The 19,629-nt window shown below is 40.9% G+C and overlaps 2 protein-coding genes and 2 long non-coding RNA genes across 5 annotated transcripts; all 4 read right to left on the bottom strand.

Annotated features, from left to right (window-relative positions):
• Nucleotides 1-670: 670 nt before the first annotated feature.
• On the bottom strand, nucleotides 671-6,493 carry LOC112568245. 2 transcript variants are annotated; one of them, XM_025245445.1, is made up of 7 exons: nucleotides 6,181-6,493; nucleotides 4,136-4,168; nucleotides 3,320-3,488; nucleotides 2,866-2,984; nucleotides 2,397-2,483; nucleotides 1,835-1,994; nucleotides 671-1,286 (listed from the first exon to the last, which is right to left on the bottom strand). In XM_025245445.1, the coding sequence occupies exons 1-7, from the start codon at nucleotides 6,227-6,229 to the stop codon at nucleotides 1,058-1,060; spliced, it is 846 nt and encodes a 281-aa protein (XP_025101230.1). In that variant the 5' UTR covers nucleotides 6,230-6,493; the 3' UTR covers nucleotides 671-1,057. The 2 variants fall into 2 exon arrangements, with proteins under 2 accessions (XP_025101230.1, XP_025101229.1); XM_025245444.1 differs by having other exon boundaries at nucleotides 3,320-3,491; nucleotides 6,181-6,491.
• Nucleotides 6,494-7,443: 950 nt separating this feature from the next.
• Nucleotides 7,444-9,724, bottom strand: LOC112567500. Its single transcript, XM_025244192.1, has 3 exons — nucleotides 9,562-9,724; nucleotides 8,808-8,985; nucleotides 7,444-8,505 (listed from the first exon to the last, which is right to left on the bottom strand). Exons 1-3 carry the CDS (start codon nucleotides 9,722-9,724, stop codon nucleotides 8,409-8,411), a joined length of 438 nt encoding a protein of 145 aa, XP_025099977.1. The 3' UTR covers nucleotides 7,444-8,408.
• Nucleotides 9,725-10,890: 1,166 nt separating this feature from the next.
• LOC112569586 lies at nucleotides 10,891-13,521 on the bottom strand. Its single transcript, XR_003100464.1, has 3 exons — nucleotides 13,167-13,521; nucleotides 11,311-11,341; nucleotides 10,891-10,976 (listed from the first exon to the last, which is right to left on the bottom strand). It is a non-coding gene; the product is annotated as an uncharacterized LOC112569586 (long non-coding RNA).
• Nucleotides 13,522-14,795: 1,274 nt separating this feature from the next.
• LOC112569280 lies at nucleotides 14,796-19,305 on the bottom strand. The gene is made up of 8 exons (XR_003100361.1): nucleotides 19,086-19,305; nucleotides 17,671-18,037; nucleotides 17,033-17,440; nucleotides 16,744-16,915; nucleotides 16,456-16,565; nucleotides 16,230-16,316; nucleotides 15,693-15,854; nucleotides 14,796-15,458 (listed from the first exon to the last, which is right to left on the bottom strand). It is a non-coding gene; the product is annotated as an uncharacterized LOC112569280 (long non-coding RNA).
• Between the last annotated feature and the right edge of the window lie 324 nt (nucleotides 19,306-19,629).

Below are 19,629 nucleotides of genomic sequence, written 5' to 3'. Positions count from 1 at the left end.
TATAACAACAAGCTTGAGTCTACGAGGAATAGCACAGCAGATGAATGCTGATGACATTATCGACGAGGCAGTGGATGATGATCTTAATGCGTTTATCGATAGAAATTAAATGGCCGACAGGTCTACCTCCTTATTATCTGTAGACCTATACAGAAGACAGCTTTCTATTTATGTGTTGCAATAGAACTAATGTTTTCAACTGATGTAGCCGTGTAGCATCTTTTCCTATGACGATGTTCAGGAGGAAGAGTTCAACAGCTGTTAGTTCTGATACACAAAGTCGTTATGAGTCTGTGATAACAACACATCAGCTCATACTCAGATTAGTTTTGTCCACAGAACCGTCCACAGACAGCTAGGATGTCCATGGTAACAAAGCAGAGACGACAGTTATGACAGTTGGAGGATGGCAGTCACCGGGACAATACAAGTCTGTAGAGGAAATCACAAAGCCGCAAACAAGCAGACAGACAAACACAATGACGAGGAATCCTGTGTCAAATGACAGAAAACTCACCACAGGCCAGCTTAGAAACCACAAATACAGAGAGCTGACACTCTCAAACCATCAGGAAATAGAACACCACCCTAGCCTTTATAATTTGTTATTTCTGTGTCTCAAAGCGATGGAACTAAATATTTTCCGTCACAAATAATAAGAACACAATAATAATAAATCTGACATTTATTCTTCTACAAGAAATGTAAGCGTTCTACATTTATCAAAAATCTTTACTAGCCAACTTTCCTTCATTAGTTCTTTAATTTCTCTTTCATTGCGACTTTATATATTTCACAGATTTTATTTTTTATTTGAGAGAAACACTGCCTTCTGTCAGTGAAATGCCTGCTTATAAAGGGAAAGTGAACAAGGACAGTGAACAAGTGGATAAATGGACAAAAAATGTTATGTGGACTTCAGCATCAATAGAGGTGCACCTAAGATGGCATCACTATCTTATGTATTATTTTATGTCAGCTTAGTCATGTCTACGTCCAGCTAGTCGAAGATCTTCCATCATCTTCCATCTTCCATCTCGAGCTCCATTGCCAGTCCTCATATCTGGAACCATACCTTGATGTCCGCCATGGACACTACATTCCTGGCGCCGCCATATCTAGCCAAGTACACGGCTGTGCACGTGGCCGTGTGTTCGGACGCATCCAGAAAGGAAGTGACGTCAGAGGTCACGTTGAGACTGGATGCAGCCGGGTGAAACGGGTGGATTTGACCTTCCGCCGTCACGTCCTTGCTCACGTAGCTGAGTTTTGCGTCGTTGAGGAAACTGTCGTCCCATGAGACATAAATAGAAAATAATAACACAATAATAACACACATTCGCGACTGTCGCCTTTTGTGTGTGTGTGTTTTTCTTTCTTTTCCTCCTTTTTGTCTTCGTCTAGTTTTTTTGTGGTTGTTCTTGTTGTTTTGCTCAAAGCTGTCAGGGTAGCAGTCGTAAGGTCAACACAGGAAGGTTAGCAAATCCCTTCTTCTAGCTCTCTCTTCCTCTCTTCCTCCCTCTCTCATGTTTGTCTGTATCGGTGTGTGCCTGTATGTGTCTGTGTGTCTGTCTGTCCATGTCTGTGTTTGTCTGGATTTTGTGTTTGTATTTTATGTCTGTTGCTTTATTTAAACCCTGCTACTGAAGTATTGATCTAAATAATTTTGTTATTATTATTTATATATACATCTGAATTGCTTTTAATTCTCTGGCCGTCATACACAAAATTAAAACAAAAATTAAACAGTCAGACTGAACTAGAACTTAAGGGTGCAGCAAGTGGGAAAATCCCGTGTAAGTATAAGGATCACACCGGAAGTGACGTCACTGACCTGTTGATGTAGGCCAGCAGGTGCCGGTTGCCCTGCCTGACAACGCTGATCTCCAGACTAAGCAGTTCAAACACAAGACTGGTGTTCACCCGACACACCAACTTCGTTCTCACAAAAGTCGCATTCACGAAACTCTCCAAAGTCGCAATGGCGCCAGGCGCTAGAAACAGAAAATAAACACTTGACTTAAATACCAGAATAAACCGCTGTAAACACGTAAGTACAACTGGGAGCTAGAGAGGACCACTATAAGCAGGTAAGTACCTCTATCAACCAGAAAAAACCACTGTAAAGAAGTAAGTACAACTGCGAGCTAGAGAGGACCACTGTCAGCCAGCAGGAACCATTGGAGACCAGCAAGAAGTGCTTAGTTATCCAAGATTTAGTTGATTATTTTTGTTGGACAACTATTTCTGTTTTGAAATTAATTTCTTAAATTCTCTTTCTTCTGCTAGAATGTGGAATATTTATTTATTTATTGTTAAACTGTGTGAAAGCTATTTCTAGTAAGAAAGTTGTTCATGTGCGAGAGAACAGAACCTCAAAGAGTGTGTATACTCACAGCAGGCTTGAACTCTGGCCTCGCTGACTTTCATCGTATAATTTCCCTCGTTAACTGGCCGATACACCTCCTTACATCGGTACAGACCTGAAGATAAAGAAAAATGCACCAACACTGATTTTAATGCAACTCTTCCTGTTTTTTAAAATTATATTACATTCTAAAAAAAGAGCACTCGACCACACTACTCTCTGGAAGAAGATAGATAGATACAATACTTACTGCTTGAAACTGATGGTGAGAGGGAGGATTGCTTCTCAACCACAAGCCTGAGGTCTTATAGGGGGGAGGGGAGCCGAACAAGTGGTCGAGCAACAAATCATAATTCTGTGAAATATGTTCTTTAAGAACTCAACTGTTTGAGCAGTCAGCAGTTTAAGTGTCTAGGTGGCGCTGTATACAATCACTATGTAAGTAGCAGATGAACAACGAAATGTTTGTATATGTGTGTGTGTGTGGGGGGAGTTACCTGTGTCTTCACAAGTTCCAGATACATAGCTGACAGTGAGAGGGGAAAGCACACTCGTGACCACTACCCCTGGCTTTGCCGCATCTGGATTTAAAACTCCGAGTTTCGTTACTGAAGACCTGTGTGTGATCACAAACACTCGTGTACAGTGTATGACAACAACAAAAACACTGTCATGTGTGGCTGAATGAGAACATGTGCACGTCCCACTGATTGATGCAGGATACTGCCTTTATGTAAGTGCAATAAGCTTTATGTGTATATATATAAATATAAAATGAGAATGTTTACATTTCTGTAGACAATATCCGGCTATGGCGTCTTACAGAAAACACTTTGTGTGATCACAAACACACCCTCTCTCTCACACACACACACAAGCACATACAATTGTACACAGAAAAAAAACCCCACACACACAGATATTTGTCTACACACTCATGCTCCACACCACCTGCCACTGAAGGCGATTTGTCGCGGGGTGGATGTTCCAGAAGGTTGGTCAGGAATGTGGCTGATTTCCCGGTTGAAGAGAGTATCATCTCCCCAATATGATTCCCCGCAAGTGATAAGTAGTATGGTTGGGTCAAATACTTCATCCTGCTTGATCGAAATTCCAGGACCTTCTGAAAGCGAATGAAGTCTTGAATGACAAAGAGATTTAGTAGAATTATAATGTGAAGTTGTTGATTGGTCAGTGACACTGCACACGGATCATGATTTGATAATAGAAGGGACAAAACAAAAGAAAGAATGATTAGAACTTTCCTGTAGACATGCACACAGACACACACACTACCCTCTTCCTCACCTGCTCTCTTCCACACTCCCTTTCTCTCACAGACACAGACACTGTCCACAATGACTAGACAGAAAGAGAGATTACCTATTAAAAGATATTAACTTTCTGACGAGATTGCCAGCACGTTAATTAAAGAGATAATTAATTCATATTTCAAACGAGATAAACAATCTCTGACACCAATCTGCAGCACAAGACATTCTGTCTGCTGACTACAAGAAAACAAATGTCACAGGGAACAGACATCCCCAGCTTGGTACTCCAGGATGGCAGTCTATGAACGGTTGTGTATTTTCAAATGAGCAGAAATCGTCATCAGCGTCGTCGTCATGTTCAACGTCATTGTTGTCATCATCATCATCATCGTCGTGGTCGTAGTCGTCAATAACATCAGCATAACAACTTCTCTCGATACTACCATCACGTGTTTATTTATCTCCGTTCAAATGAAGCTGGTGAGGTACATACCAAAGTCCGTGGGAGCTGGTGTCAGCGCAGACACTGAAATAATTCAAAAAAAAAAAAGAAAACAAATTAATGTTCAACTCATTTCACAAATCAGCTTCGCCTTTTGTCTTTCGATTTTTCGGTGTCACATCATAATGTTATGATTCTCTAAACCGTTTTAGTAATCACGAAACATATTTTCTTTATGTCTGCCACGACTGTTTTCATGTTTGTCTAGATGATTGAACAAAACCCTTGGTATTTGCATAATTATGTATTGACTGCTAAACACTCACAGTTAAACCGGAGTATTTTCTGTAAAATACATAATCTTTGCATCACATCGATGGTATCGCACATGTTTATCTTACTTTAAAAAGGATTTATTTTATAATCGCTCTTAACTGTTTGTGTTAACTTTTCTAAATGGGCAAAACATACAAATACGAGGTTTATGTAATAAGCTCAACAGTATAAACACATATAATACATGTACCTGAAGCAAGAAATGTCTAGAATATAGGGACCGGGCAACTTAAGGGATCAGCTAACACTACAAATGCGGACATTGAAGGGTTGGACACCAAGAGCAAGAGAATAACAGGATGAAAAGGCACAGCCAATAGTAAACAGCGGGCAGTGACCCTCCTCCCACACCTCCTCTACCCCCTTCCTTTCATTGCCCCTATATTGCCCCAGGTCCCCATCCCCTACCATCCACAGTCAGAAATCGCTTGAGGGTTAGCAATGTTTCTGTCCAATCAACAACAACAACAACAACAAGGTGAGTGCCAGGTGACAAGATGCCGGGAGCGCGGGGTGGGGTGAGTATAACCCTTGAACTCAGCGAGTAAAACATCAGTCGACCTTGACGTTGCCTCGGTCTGGTGAACACGTAAACTTGAGGAGGATATGATTTATTTTTCTCCTTCTATTTGAGTTTAAAAAAAAAAAAAGCAAAAATTAATTAAGTCTGTCCTGTTGTGTATTAAGTACGGCAATACCAAATGTTAACGGTTTCAACAGACAGACAAATACTAACACGAGTATGTCTATCTTATTAGGGCTTCGGTTCCATTGAAAAGAAGTGGCATACAGCAGATTAAAGGAAAATTTTATACTGTACATCAAGAAATGAAGAATATGTTCTAGTATAGATCACACTGTTAAGGGACCACTTCTAAAAATGTTTTTTAGAGACGTGAGGTAACACTGAGATGACGGCTGGTAGATTCTAGACATTTAGTCAGAAGAAACTGATAACAGAAGAACAGCTGGTAAAAGGAACAAACAATAATCACTGTCATTTTGTATTTTTTGAATTTGTCCATTTTTACAAAAATTGTCCAGTTTTTAATAAATATCACAAAGAAGATATGACATAAAACGCAAATAAAATAAACATCCAGTTCTGCTACAAAATTTCAAGCTGTTACACTACGAGAAGACGCTGATTCCCATTCACGAGGATTGCTCTGCCAGCTTCAGTAGCAATGTCTACCTAATCAGTATGAAATCCTCAGGCCTGAATTTGTGTGGAGAAGCAGACCAATGATCACAAACACCTCTAACCTTACTATCCTCTCCAACAACAGGGGAGACAAATTAGCCAGTCAACGCCCACCCCCCGCCCCCCAATAAACTTCATGGTTAGAGGATCCACATCCAGCCTACGCCGGACAACGAACTCTGTGGTTTTATTCTGTAGACATAAATTCAATACTTCAGTCAATCAGTAAGTCAGTCAGTCCAGTTGTGGACAAACACGGCAGCTGACAAACCGCCATCTTGTCTATTGTGGGCGACAGTCAGCAGGTCCTGTACAGGACGACCTGTCCAGTCTTTGTCCTTCGTTAGTTCTTCCTTTCACCACCGCGATGTTAGCCACCCTGCACGGTGCCTTGAAGAAAAGTCTTCGACAGGGTCTCATGCTGTGTCACGTGACCACAGGAGACCTGCCTAAATCGACTGTTGAAAGTAGAGGTTCCTGATGTCATACAAGTGCGGTCATCTTGAAGAAATAAAGAAATAAATAAATAAAGAAAGACAGACTGGTCAAAGTTTACCTGACAGGTAACGCAGCAGCGTAAGAGCCAAAGCAATGTATGTGGACATGATGTGTCCAGGTGCTCAGCAGTAAATAAATTCTTCTTCTCTTCAACCGTCAATCTCCCGAGAGCAAGAGGAGGAGATCCTGCAGAATGAAGAGTATGTACCCGTGTTTACCGTGATACCCGTAGCTGTCAGGACGATTGAGCATGCGCAGTGTAAAGATGACGGACATCATGTGAGTTGTAAGCCGGACATGCATTCCCTTGCCACATGGTTTGTTTGGGTTTATTCCTGTTCCTTCATGCTTTGCTAAGGTGCTGATACTTCATAGTAGAAGATTGGATGGAACTGAAGCTCCACGCGCAAGTAGTCACAGAGTAGTAACCATGCATTGCATTACTTGACGACGGTTAAATACCGTTTTCCGTCGATTTTTGCCCCGGCTAACCACTTGTTGTTAAAAAGCGCTATTGTGCAGCCGTTCTTTACTTTAGTTTTAAATGGATAGTTGGTATTATATGCTGAATTATTACCCTTTTTTATGTTTCAGCCACAGCTCAGATGCTCATGAATGAGAGTGCGTATAGTTGTTCTCAAACTGCTCGTGAATTCGTCTTAACAGCATCCAACTATAACAATGATTAGAAAAATGAAATATATTTTTGTAGTACCTTGTTGAACGCTAAAAATATTTGTGGTGACTGTATTTTGTGATTTTATTTCTTGTCGTCTGCTACAAGTTGTGTTTAAAACAACTGAGAGGTTGAGATGATTCTCAAGTTAAACTGGGATACCGACATTTTACCAAAATTTGTCCATTTAATGAGTTATGTAAACTCGTTATGGCACCATATTATTTCCAAAATCATTTAGTTGTTTGAAACTGTACACTAGTTTTTTTCTTTCACTTGTTTTCAGCTTTAACCGTAAAGCCATTAAACTCGCTACATCGACATCAAATAATAATGATTATTGCGATGAGGACGACGACAATCATGCAAGAGATGTCTCAGTAAACAGTAGGACAATATTAACAGGTAGCTCATCAAAGTAAACTAAGTCTAGAGGCAAGGCGTGAGGTGCAGGGGGTGGGGTAGGGGTGATTAGTGAACCCGCGAGTCAGTCAACCTTGACCTTGCCTTCTCATTACGACTGAATGAACAGGTAAACAACTCCAGGAACTGGTAGGCGGATTCACAGTTTGCCTGTCTGGACTAGCCATACTAGTCTGTAAATAAATGATTAAAGACTTTGGCTGGATATGCAATACGCAACTGTTTAGGTGATAACAGTTTATTGAAACTGGTTGATAAACAAACAAACCAAACTGACGACCAGTTGGCAGGAGTGATGGAGCAAAGAAAATCATTTCTCTGTTTGCTTTACAAGTAATCCAGTATTGTCAAATATAGGTTCACGAGTCAGTATGAATAATCGGGAGATAATGCATTGTTACCATGTATCTATTGAAGGGAAATAACTTACTAAATGTATTGTACCGGAAGTCTGTGGGACATTTTAAATCGAGAGAGTAATGGAGTAAACATTACAACGCCAGAAAGGATTGTAGTACTGCTAGGCAGTCTGGGAATCGATCACCGTACGATTGATCGCCGCGGTCCCTGAATCACGCCCTAACATCAATGTAATTGAGAAACAAAGCTTCTAGATAATTAAATTGAAGTTACAAAAATAAAAAAAAAAAAAAGGCCAAGCAGACAAACAAAACAGCGATATGCTAAATCACCGAACACACACACAAACACACACCAGCAGCATGGTACATCCTCTAACACATGACAGGCGTTGAAATGTTGTCTAAGGTGTGGTAATCACTAAACACACAACAACTACCACAACAAGTACCACGTGGTTACTGATGGACTGACTGTCGTTGGAAGCTAGAATTTAAAGAGAAACGAATCACAGTGCTACATTCTACTGAGTGTCCGATAGGAGCTATACAGCGAAGAAATTATTTCTTGTTTTACAAGTTAGCCATTGATGGTCAAGTCTGTCTACTGTGTCTACACTGTGCGTTTTACATCACACTTTTGTAAAAAATTGTTAAAGTATTTTTTTTTCTGGATTTCCATCGTCGTCCACAGTTCTCATTTCCTGAACCACATTTTCCCGTCTGCCATGGACACGATCGGGTTGTCGCTGATGTTTTTGCCGGAATACACGGCCTTGCAGGTGGTTGTATACAGTGCTTTCTCCTCTGACTGATCCAGCACCTGAGTTACGCTGAGACTCGAACGCTCGGGCTGAGCGGGTAGATGCTACCCGCCACCTGCACGTCTCCACTGGAGTAACTGACTTTAGCGTCGTTCAGGTAACTGTTGCCACAGAAGAAAGAAAATAAAATAAATATTTATAAGCAGTCAACACCACAATGACGATAAGGATTATCATGATTTTTTATTGCTATTCTAGCAAACACAGGCGTTTTGCGTGTATAGCTAACAATCTGATTTGTTGATCAGCAAAATTTGTAATATTTTCATCACTCACACACACACACATGCGCTCACACACACATTCAGACACACACACACCAGGAACTAAGAGAAAAAAGAGAGATATTACCATATTGAGAGAGAGAGAGTGAGCTAGTGACACAAGAAGTGACCTTTCTGACCTGTTGATGTAGGCCAGCACTACGCGTGACCCATTCCTGACGACGCTGACCTCCAGGCTGACCAGCTCGACCACAAGACTGGAGTTCACGTAGCACGCGAAATTACTTCTCATTATGTTATTCTCGTATCTTTGATACGGTGGCCACAAATCAGTAGATTGGGCAAGTGCACCTGGCACTTTAACAGAAGCAAACAAAAATGACAAAAGAATGACTTTTGTAGAGAAAACTTTGTGCACAATGCGTGTTTACTGTCTGTATAGGGATTTCCTACCAACATTTCTTATCTTGGACTGTGTACATATGCCTGTGGTGTGTACACGTGTCAGTGGTGTGTTCATGTCTGTTTTGTGTACAGGAATCTGTGGTGTGTATGTGTACCGTTGATGTGTACAAATGCCTGTAGTGTGCACTCGTGTGTGATGTGTTTGTGTGTCTCATGTGTGTGGGTGAGTCTCTGTCGGGAAAAAAAGCCTTAATCAGAGGGACATTGGATTTGTAAAGTGTTGTGAGTTTGAATGTTGAGCCACTTCACACACACTGTGCTGTGTGCTGTGTGCTGCGTGCTGCGTGCTGTGTGCTGCGTGCTGCGTGCTGCGTGCTGTGTGCTGTGTGCTGTGTGCTTGACTGTTTGTGACAAACAATTCCTGTTTCTTCAATCTTTGAACGCGGGCATACATGCCAGATAAATAACACGATTTGGAATATTTGTTGTGCACAACAAGTTGGCTACAAACAGCGTCTGTAAACTCACAGCAGGCCGGAAGTCTCGCCTCACTGAACTTGACGTTAAAGGTCGTCTGGTTCGCAGGTAGATACACGGCCTTACAGCGGTACACGCCTGCAAGTAGTGAGTACAACTCATCAGTAGAGTGGGTAGAACAGTCACCTATATATATATTTGTTCTGTCATACATTACTTTCTTTCCACAAAGTATCTTCTGTAATTTGAAAATGGGAATTCTTCTTGGCTTGAGTTGCGAATTACGAACACTGATGAACAGTTTATCCAAAGTCCCGTCAGGTTAAATGAGCACAGACCTCACATTAACGGTAATTACTTTCACATGGTGTCTCATGGAGACAGAGAATCGTGCAGGCATGCATACACACAAACAGCATAAGTAAACTGAAAGGTTCATTTCTGATTTACCTGTGTCTTCGCAAGGTTCCAGCATTAAAGGAAACACTCAAAGTGTTAGTCGTTCCACTCACTCCCTTTTCTGCCAGATTCGGATTTACTCTCGTGGTTTTATTTGAAGAAAGCCTGAGTTAAAAAAGAGCAAAAATGTAATTCGAATAAAATACACATTTCTCTGTCTCTCTGTCTCTGTCTCTCTGTGTCTATGTGTGGGGAGTGGGGAGGGTGCAATGTACATCTAAGAACGTGTCTATGCCAGGTGCACGTGTCTACAGATCCTCACATTATCAATATTAACATACCTGGCAAGTAATTATAGACAGACACACTGACCGATGGGTACCACTGCTGTAACTTAGGACAGGAACCGGATTGCTGAAATAGCCTGATAAGCAAGCCATCAGTCTGGGATGTTTTAGGGACCCACTGGCAGGGCAGGAATTCCCAGGAAACAAAATGTCATCTGCACGTCGTTATTAACTCAAAAAGTCAGCCAGGCAACTGATAACTAAAACGATAAGCATCTACAATCGATGAAAAAATTATTCATTCTGACTAAAGGATGTTTGTAGAGCAACTGATCGGAAGTGTGGGTGGAGTGGGGTGGGAAGGTTCCAATCATACGACCTCGTGTCGATTGCAATGTTTAGTTCTTTCTTTTTTTGCGAGTCTTCTGTTGTTAGTTAGTCTTAGGTTGGACAACAGGACAAATACCAGGTGAGAAAATAATTTGAGTATGATTAGTCGAACTACTCGTTGTACTCGGGGTTCAAGCTAACACTGATCATATCCATTACTGCTGATAATTCTACCTGTCAAGGTGGGCTATCTGGCGCCAAGTGGTGAGGGTTGAGAGGTTATTTCCGAATGGCGAGAAGACTGAATGGTTGTTTATCTGGAAGCAGGCTGACCTCCAGGCTGATGACTGTACTCCCACCATTAGTTGTATCCGTCATAGCAGTCGATGACAAATTGGGTTGGGTCGGCCTTGTTACTCTGGCGAATCCAGATTTTTGGTTGGTCGTTGTCTGAAATATTTGTCAGAAGAAAGTATTATTGTATAATCAACATTACATACAGTAACTCTTCTATACTGGACTGTACTGCAACTTTCATTATACGAGCAATTTAATACTAATGGTATATTTATACTGAGTATATCATGAACGATGTAAATGCAAGGGAACATTGTCAACGTCTCTTTTTTAAATAATTATAATAGCAATCATCATCAGTAGCATCATCAAAATAAATCAACCAATCAATGCCTATTTCTTCTATCCGCAACTTTTGCTTTGTTTTGCGCTGTCTTTTCTTTGTTTGTTCCTATAGGACAACAAAGTTAACTGATAAAACACTCACCAACATCATAGGCTAGATGTCTGCCCAGAAACTGGAAAAAGTCATGGAAGAAAGTAATTATCGAAGGCCATTAATTAAGTAAATCAGGTTTGTTAAGATTCCATTTTTGTTGTTCTTTTTGCTCTCTAAGGGTAGTCAGATATTCAGAATATACACACATTCACACATGCTCCTGTCTTTATATTTTTCAATGTGCTCATTCACTTCTACACAGAATGAAAAAAGAAAAATATATTTAGTTGTTGGTTTGTTACGGCTAATATATTAACAACTGATAGTCTGTATCACTTGTTCTTTCCTTCTTCTAGCCCTTTGAAGCTTTTTAAAGCATATTTCCGTTTGTAATACAAACAATTCAATGTATATAAACACATACAAACAAGGGATACACTTTGAGGGGATATTTTAGTTTTTTCTGGGTTAGTTGTCAACTTCCACTTATCATGAATTTGTTCATAAAGCAGTCTGTAAGCTTTCTGGTGTTTCCTAACAATTGACAGTATCAACAGTATTGCATGCATTCAATAACAAGAATAGTCTAAAGAGCGCATCAGTTTCTTGAGGAGGAGATTGCTGATTGCCAGTCTGGCTAGTTCCGACATGCCACTCACACAGCCTGCTCACAGATGTCCACGTCAGCGAGGAGGGTAGACCCACTGGTGTCTTCTCCAGGTATCACACTTTACCATCTGTAGCCCATGCTCTGTTTACTCCAAGCCTTCCACATATTTCAGAAGTTTGTGTCCGACATGAGACACTTCGTCATTTAAAACTATTTGTTTCTGTAGGTGTCCTTGGCTTCTGTTCTTGTTCTGCGCGGTGCAATGAAGACCTATACTCAGGTGGATGGATGCGCCATCACCGGTGACAATTTGTATCACTTTCTCCTCCACATTTTCATCTAGTTGCTCATTTAACCTGATAATCTCACAACGCCAAATAGGCTTGTAGCCGACCTGCTGGTATCCGGGTGGTAGGATCCACCCTGCACTCGCTGTTGTTTATCTTGTAGCGAGCAGTGAGGATCACAGTGACAGCTGAGTGTTACACAAGAAGACAGAATGTTACATAACCACTGTGTTCTGTTGTCGAGAATATTTCAACATTCTGATGTAGGTTAATAGGTAAAAACTAAGAAAATAGGCGAGCCCAATCAACAATCAAACGAAACAGTGAACTCGTACTCCCTCCGACTGTGTTTTAGTTTTCATAATAAATCAAGAAATACGGCACGTGCTTCTCTCTATATATATATATGAGCGCGCGCGCGTGTGTGTGTTCAAAGATAGTAAATATGTTTTTGTCTGTCTGTATGTATGTGGCTGGCTGTGACTCAAAACACTTGTGCATATATCTGAAGATTTGTGTTTCTTTGTATATCTGATAAAAATGGAAGCAGATCGTCAGGTGATGTTGACAGCACAGGGCGAGAAGACAACAGAGAGAGAGAGAGCGGAGTTTTCCGTAAACATCGACCCAATGACCTTCATGTGGCCTTGACATTTGCTCTTCGCGCTTCGTGAAAACACAAACAAAATGATGTGGGAGTAGAAATACCGAGGTTTCTTAATCTCGCTTTGCCATGATCACAGTGTCTTGTCTACGAATACTAGTAGAGAAATAAGACGACAAAGTAAACAATCAAGCAGGCTGACTGTGTATCGAGGGGAAGGATACGAACTGTTTGGGTGAAAGAAACCTTTGTCCAGGTCTGACGGTGCTCTACAGGTATGTGGTTACAAGCACACACACACTCACACACACACACACGCACACACACACTCACACACACACACGCACACACACACAATTAGCACATCAAAATCGGTCACGGAGACAAAGTGTTGGATGCTCACCTAACAGACATCTCAGCAGGACGAGGGCCCAGACGCAGTTAGCCGCCATGATGTCTGATGGCTGCACAGCAATAACTTGTCAGGCCGGTCTCCCAGCATGCCTTGCGTGACGACACCCTACTCGTCTTTGTAGGTCGGGTGGGAATATCTGGGTTAACAGACATGCCTCACGTGACATCCAGGGTCGATGATGCAAAACGTCGATCGCAGTTGTTGAAGGAAAGGGAAGAATTTCTTGAGAGTTAAAGGGAAAAACAAGTGCTTAATGTTGGCTGTTACAAACGTCATTTAATTACTACTTCCGGCCTCGTCGTGAGATCAGCCATGGTCAAAATAAACTGACTCTAATGCGTGACGTAGGCAGAAACATTGCTACAAAAAAAGTATCAAACGATGCTGGACTAGTGTTGACAGCTCTATAGCATGTCCATTGGACAAGACAGTTGTATATGCGTTCTGCATGACTGGCTCCAGGGCGACAGAGGTGAGTAGTCTGCAATCTGCACAAAGACAATGCTTACAAACAATTACAAGATTAAGAATTTACGTTTTCTTTGTTGTGTCCTACCTTTGAACAAGCGAATTGCGTGCGAAACACTGGTATACACACGTGACATCTGATAGATCTGGATAAATGTTACTTCTCGCACAACTGACTTCAATGCACGCTGACACAAAAGGTTGTTATATTTGTGTCATGGAGTAAGTGTGAAAATCTAACGATATCTAAACTTTTCCTTAACATACAACGGGACTCACTCCCCAAGCTTACTTCCTGCAACGTCACAATGTCAGCTCGCTGACCGGAAACACGTCATTACCTTGTTTTTGCCCAGCGCGCCTTAATCCTGCACTTTAAACTCTGGCATCGGCAGCTGCAGTTTTTGTTAGGCACAAAAATGCTGATGCATTGCTTTATAAGTTTTTCAATGAAAATGTTTTTACCAACAGTTACAAATATCCTGCGTACTTTGTGAGAAAAATACTGCTACGTTCTACTTACGTGTCCGCAACGTTGATGTTTAATTTTTGTTTGATTTGAGTCTGCCTTTACTCGTCGTATAGGTCTCTAACGTAGTTCAACATCACTGTACATTACCGAGTTCATCTATTCCACAGTAAAGTCTTTAGAAACTTTCGGTTTGACTCCCGTCGTCGTCAGCAGCCCTCATTTCCGGAACCACATGCTTCTATCAGCGAGAAATGTCAAGGGACGATAATGACGACTATGTTGATCAATGTAAGGAATACTGCCATCGAAACAGATTTTTTTCAGTGTGTGTACAAGATTCAGTAGCGGGTAGGTGGCGGATGTGAAAAGGAGAGTCCATAACTCGATCCACAATAACTCAACATCCTGTGGCCACATGTTGTTCTGGTGACTGGAACAGTAAGAATGAGAGTAAGAATATCACACAATGAGATGGACGGATAGTAAGAAAGAAAGATAACAGCAAACACGCCAGATTCGGCCAAGCGTGGGCACGTGCAGGTTTGCGAAACTTTCATCCCGGCATGTCTTCAAGCAATGTCACGTGTCTTAAAAAGTTGGTTTGTGTGACAAGCTATAACACTGTTTGATATCTAAGATTACTTTGCGAAGCATGTTTGAAGAACAAAGCAAACAAATGTTGCTTGAATATATTTATTCAACTCTTGTGCTACGTAGGGAGAAATAGCGCGTTGCCACCAGCTGGCGAAGCAAAAGTAAAATTTTGACAGTAGTTAACAAAAATTATATATTTTATATATTTATTAACCTGCATTGTTGACAATTATCGGTGACACTCCGTTTTAAAGAGCGTTTTTAAAACATTTACATGTGGCCTAAATGTTGAAAAATATAGGTTTTGTTTAATCGAGAAGTAGGTCGACCTAAAGAATAAACAAAAAATATTTGCGCTATATACACAAAGTATACGTGAAGGCTATAAGACTATAAGATACTGCATTTCTGATTATTGGTGAGGGCTGTCAGAAAGCACGAGGTGGGAGGAAGAAAGAGAAAGAGAGCGAATGCAGTTTATATAAAGTTCCACCAGAGAGGCCTCAACAACCAAATCTTATTTCTGGAAGCGAACTCTGGCATCTGCCATGGAGTTAACAACAGTGCCTTTGGTTTCGTTGCCGGAGTATACAGCTGTACACGTGGTTATGTACAGTGACACTCCTTCCAACGACGTCAGCTCTGACGTCACGTTAAGACTGGATGCAGTTGGATTATACGGGTGGATTTCCCCCACCACCCGTACATCGCTACTCTCGTGACTGACTTTGGCCTCGTTCAGGAAACTGTCAACAATTACACAAAATCACCATTATCACTTGCGCACTACCACCACCACCACCACCACCACCATCACAATTATTGACATTGATCAGTTGAAACTGATAAAATAACAACCAACTCCTAATATGGAGATTAAAATAATAATTATAATAAAATAAACTGCTCGCTCTCTCAGCATTGAAGAATCGTAACTGTAGTTCCAACGCAAACGTCACTGATTTGCACACGTCACTGACCTGTTGATGTAGGCCAGCACTCGGCGGGTGCCATTCCTCACGACGCTGACCTCCAGGCTGACCAGCACCACCACCCGGAGTGAATCTACCCGGCAACCAACGTTTCAGTCCAGGGACCGTCTGCAGGGTACGATCTCTCAACACTCGCAACTGCACCCGGCACTGTAGAAAGAGTACGAAGTAGTGTCTCTTTAATAATAATAATAATAATAATAATAATAATAATAATAATAATAATAATAATAATAATAATAATAATAATAATGGTATTTGTAATGCGCAGCACCACGACCAAGACAGACACATCCACTGCGCAGACCAGTGATGATAAATGAAGAGATAGTGGAGGGTGAGCTGTGTACAGACAGAACGTAAAGCAACGGATGAAAGGTATAAAGGATGATGTAAACAGTTGAAGCTGTACATGGTCGTTAGCATGACGGACAGTATTCGCGACTTCGTTATTTCCAACACATTTTTTATGATTATTACTGGTTTAATAACTGAAAACCTATTTACGGAACAAGACCAACTTACAGCAAGGTAGAAGTCTCGCCTCACTGAGCACGACTTTCACGGCTGCCTCACCTGTAGACTGGTACACCTGCTTACAGCGGTATACACCTTGAAGTGTGAATACAATAATATCGTAAAAGACAAGCGCATATTTATTTTCTTACTTCTTGATTATTTGACATCAATTAAACATATTAGCGCCAAAGACAGAAAGTCAAGACCACGATAGAGTGCAACACTACATTACCAGTGTCCTCGCAGGTTCCAGCAGAAAAGTAAGCATCTAAGACACCTCTTACAGACACCCCTTTCTTTGCCAAATCTGGGTTCATGGTTGGCATTCCAGATGGCGAAAATCTGTAGACGACAAACATGGAGCACACAGGGAAAATGAAGACGGTTTTCTGTGCTCTGTGTGAGTTGCACACCCGTGTAACTTGTGGATGCTAAAAGCAATACAGACAGTAAATATGTTCAGACTAAGACTCATGTACGCACGCACGCACACAAAACATGTGGAGGTCACTATTACTACCTGTTATAGTAGGCTATATGGCGCCGGCTTTGAGGGCATAGACGGTATATCCGGGATCAGACTAATCTCCAGATTAATAAATTTAGAAGACCAATCCCCAGGACAGTTCACAGTAAACTTTGTTGGGTCGTTTTCCTTTCCTGGGAGACACGTATTTCTGGAAAACCTCTACCTGGAAAAATTAGAAAAGTTGGAATGCAAAACGTCACAGCAAAGGTATTCTTTATTCAATGCAATCGTAGCATTTAGAGTGATAACAAATAACAAGCAACTGAGAGTGTGAACTTACTGCAAGGTTCAAGAGCGGCGAGCTCTGCACGCGCGAGGTGCGTGCTTGACGAATCCGAGTCGGAGTATCTGATGACGCAAGCGAACGTTTCATTGGCAGAATCTTGGCAGGTTTCGGAAGGAAATTTGACCATCAGCTGTGATTTTTCTGGATTTGACTGATTTATGTTGCCTGAGATTTTCATGATATTTTCAGAAAAAGCAGGGCCTGTGGATGCGAGTCCGTCATTCAATGAACTGTTTGCGAAACTACAACACTCCAATTTTTGTCATACCAACGGTTTAGACCAGGAAATACCAATGAACGAGATTGACTTGATTTTCTGATTGGTTCTTAGCCGACACGTGATGACGCTGTTGGTTGGATTGGTGGCGTCTGGTGTTACCTGGGTCAGTTCTGTGACGTTGTCTGTTCAAACACACATGGAACAAAAGAAGATATGAAAGGAGGATCACATAAATAATAACTGATGAAGGGCAGACGTTTGTTTGTATTTATCTTTGAGGAGACCAACGTTAGTATGGTAAGTCAAGTACGCTTGTGTTACCCAGGTGTGCTTAGCTCGTGGATACAGAGATCAACAAGCCAATGGGTGAATGGTGTATAGAAAGATGGATCAAAGAGTGCGCACTACTTACTGCAAATTTGACGTCGACCTCCGCCACTAATCTTGACCTGCTCCCAGTTGCGATGCAGTAGTACAGACGGTCATCTGTACATTCATATCTCAGTATAGTAACACTAAGGTAAGACATTGTCCATCCTGTCTTGTCTAGATGACCCTCAACGATGATCTTCGAATTGTGGCTTTGAATACTTTGGTATGCGTCAATACTTCCAACTGGTACAACATCGTGAAATACAGCCTCTTGTGGGTCACTTTTTTTGTTAACTTCAATCCTGATCAACTCGGACAGCCCAGGCTCCACTGTGCAGTTCATTGCTATCATCTCCTGGTTCTCCGATGGAACTGTGACCTGCAAGTCTAGTTTTGTGTTTGTGATGCTGTGGTGAAGAGAAAGGTGCATCAATTTTTCTTACCTGCTTTTACCTGTATTATTACTTGATCTTACCATCATTATATTCATGTATAAGTATCTATGAATACAACTACATGACTATTATGATATTTCATTACGAAAAGAAATGCTGTAATTGTTACTATTATTACATGACAATACTGTTGTTTTGTTATTATGCTGATTCTCAATTGCAGCTTTATGGTTGAAGCTATTTTATTACGATTATTTATGTTGATTATAAATTGCGATAAAGAAATAATAAAGTTGGTTCTTGTGATCATATATGTTTTTTTTTGTTTTTTTTTTTTTTCTATACGCACTCTCATTCGTGAGCATCTGAGCTGTTGCTGAAACAAAACAAAAAAATGGTAATAGTTCAGCATGTAATCCCAACCATCCATTTAAAACTAAAGAGAAAAACGGCTGCACAATAGCGCTTTTTAAGAAACTGGGATATTACTGTTATGTACATTTAATGCATGCATGCTTTATGTCCATAAACTCTTCACGTCCCAGCTTGTAAAACAATGAACTACCCGACATTTACATGTAAAAGTTTTTGTTAAAAAAAAATAACTTCAGAAATTACCTTCTAACGAAGCATCAATGCTAGGAATAATAATAAGGCTGGAAACTCTTCCTATCTCATAGTTTGCTCACTCTACCCCCACCCTCACACACCCGTGCACACACACACACACACAGGTACACAATCGTTGCATATAAAGATGTCTGATTCTGTAATTTCTTTGTTGATATTCTCAAACTCTTTAATTATTTTCTTTCTTTTAACAGGCGTGGTCAGTTTACACCAACTTACAGCATCCAGACCTGATTTACACACATTAGTTTCATTTTCTCGTTGAGAAAACAACTATGAAAAATACGATATAAATTATCATTATTGCTTATCAATGTTATCATCAGTAACATTTTCCTGTCTTTCATGACTACCTTCGTGGAAATCATAGCAAATGTTAGAAGAAAGAAATCACTGAGAATTAGAAAAACCAAGCAAAACAAATGTTTACCTGATAGGAACCCAAAGACGAGCACATAGAGAGCCAAAGCAGCCATAATGTTGTCATTCGTAATGTAGCTCTACTCAAGTGAGCCAGCTAGTCCTCGTGAGTAAGTCTCCTCATTATTGTAGTCCCCGGATGAGAAACAACCCACATGTTTCTGTCCCTTTCTTTTTCTCTACTCACCACTTTCTCCACATCTGTTTCTTGTCATGTGGACACTCATTGTTTTCGTGAAATTGCCACCTTCTGTATGTACCGGGTGCCTCAGAAACATGAGAGCTCGTTATTGTTGGCGACTCTTAGATTGACATGATTTGAAGAGCTTACAAAGACCAGGCGCAGCTTATCATCTCAAGGCTGTGTCTGCAGGCAATACGCCTCTCAGCTGTTGACAAATGCTTTTCACTGTAAAAGTTCATAGGTCTTTGCTCTATTTTGCATCTAAGCTGCAGTAGTATCCCAGAAACAGTTTCAATCAGAAAACGTATTAAAGCGTTTTACTGTTCACTAATTAGTCTGAAACTCAAGCTGATCGTGTCATGACAACCTT

This window comes from Pomacea canaliculata, linkage group LG7, assembly GCF_003073045.1.
Source record: "Pomacea canaliculata isolate SZHN2017 linkage group LG7, ASM307304v1, whole genome shotgun sequence".
Classification (NCBI taxonomy): Eukaryota; Metazoa; Mollusca; class Gastropoda; order Architaenioglossa; family Ampullariidae; genus Pomacea; species Pomacea canaliculata.
The sequence above is the reverse complement of the archived record's forward strand: the minus strand, read 5'-3'. Positions and strand labels throughout refer to the sequence as shown.

Excerpts from the sequence above, each read along its gene's own strand:
- LOC112568245 (XM_025245444.1), bottom strand. The coding sequence starts at position 6,229 with ATGTCCACATACATTGCTTTGGCTCTTACGCTGCTGCGTTACCTGTCA. Across the intron at positions 2,985-3,319 it reads CAAATCGCCTTCAGTGGCAG|GTCTTCAGTAACGAAACTCG; the intron begins GTGGTGTGGAGC and ends GATCACACACAG. Across the intron at positions 2,484-2,865 it reads TGGAACTTGTGAAGACACAG|GTCTGTACCGATGTAAGGAG; the intron begins GTAACTCCCCCC and ends CTTTATCTTCAG.
- LOC112567500 (XM_025244192.1), bottom strand. The coding sequence starts at position 9,724 with ATGTATGACAGAACAAATATATATATAGGTGACTGTTCTACCCACTCT. Across the intron at positions 8,986-9,561 it reads GGCGAGACTTCCGGCCTGCT|TGCCAGGTGCACTTGCCCAA; the intron begins GTGAGTTTACAG and ends CTTCTGTTAAAG. Across the intron at positions 8,506-8,807 it reads GTGCTGGCCTACATCAACAG|TTACCTGAACGACGCTAAAG; the intron begins GTCAGAAAGGTC and ends CTGTGGCAACAG.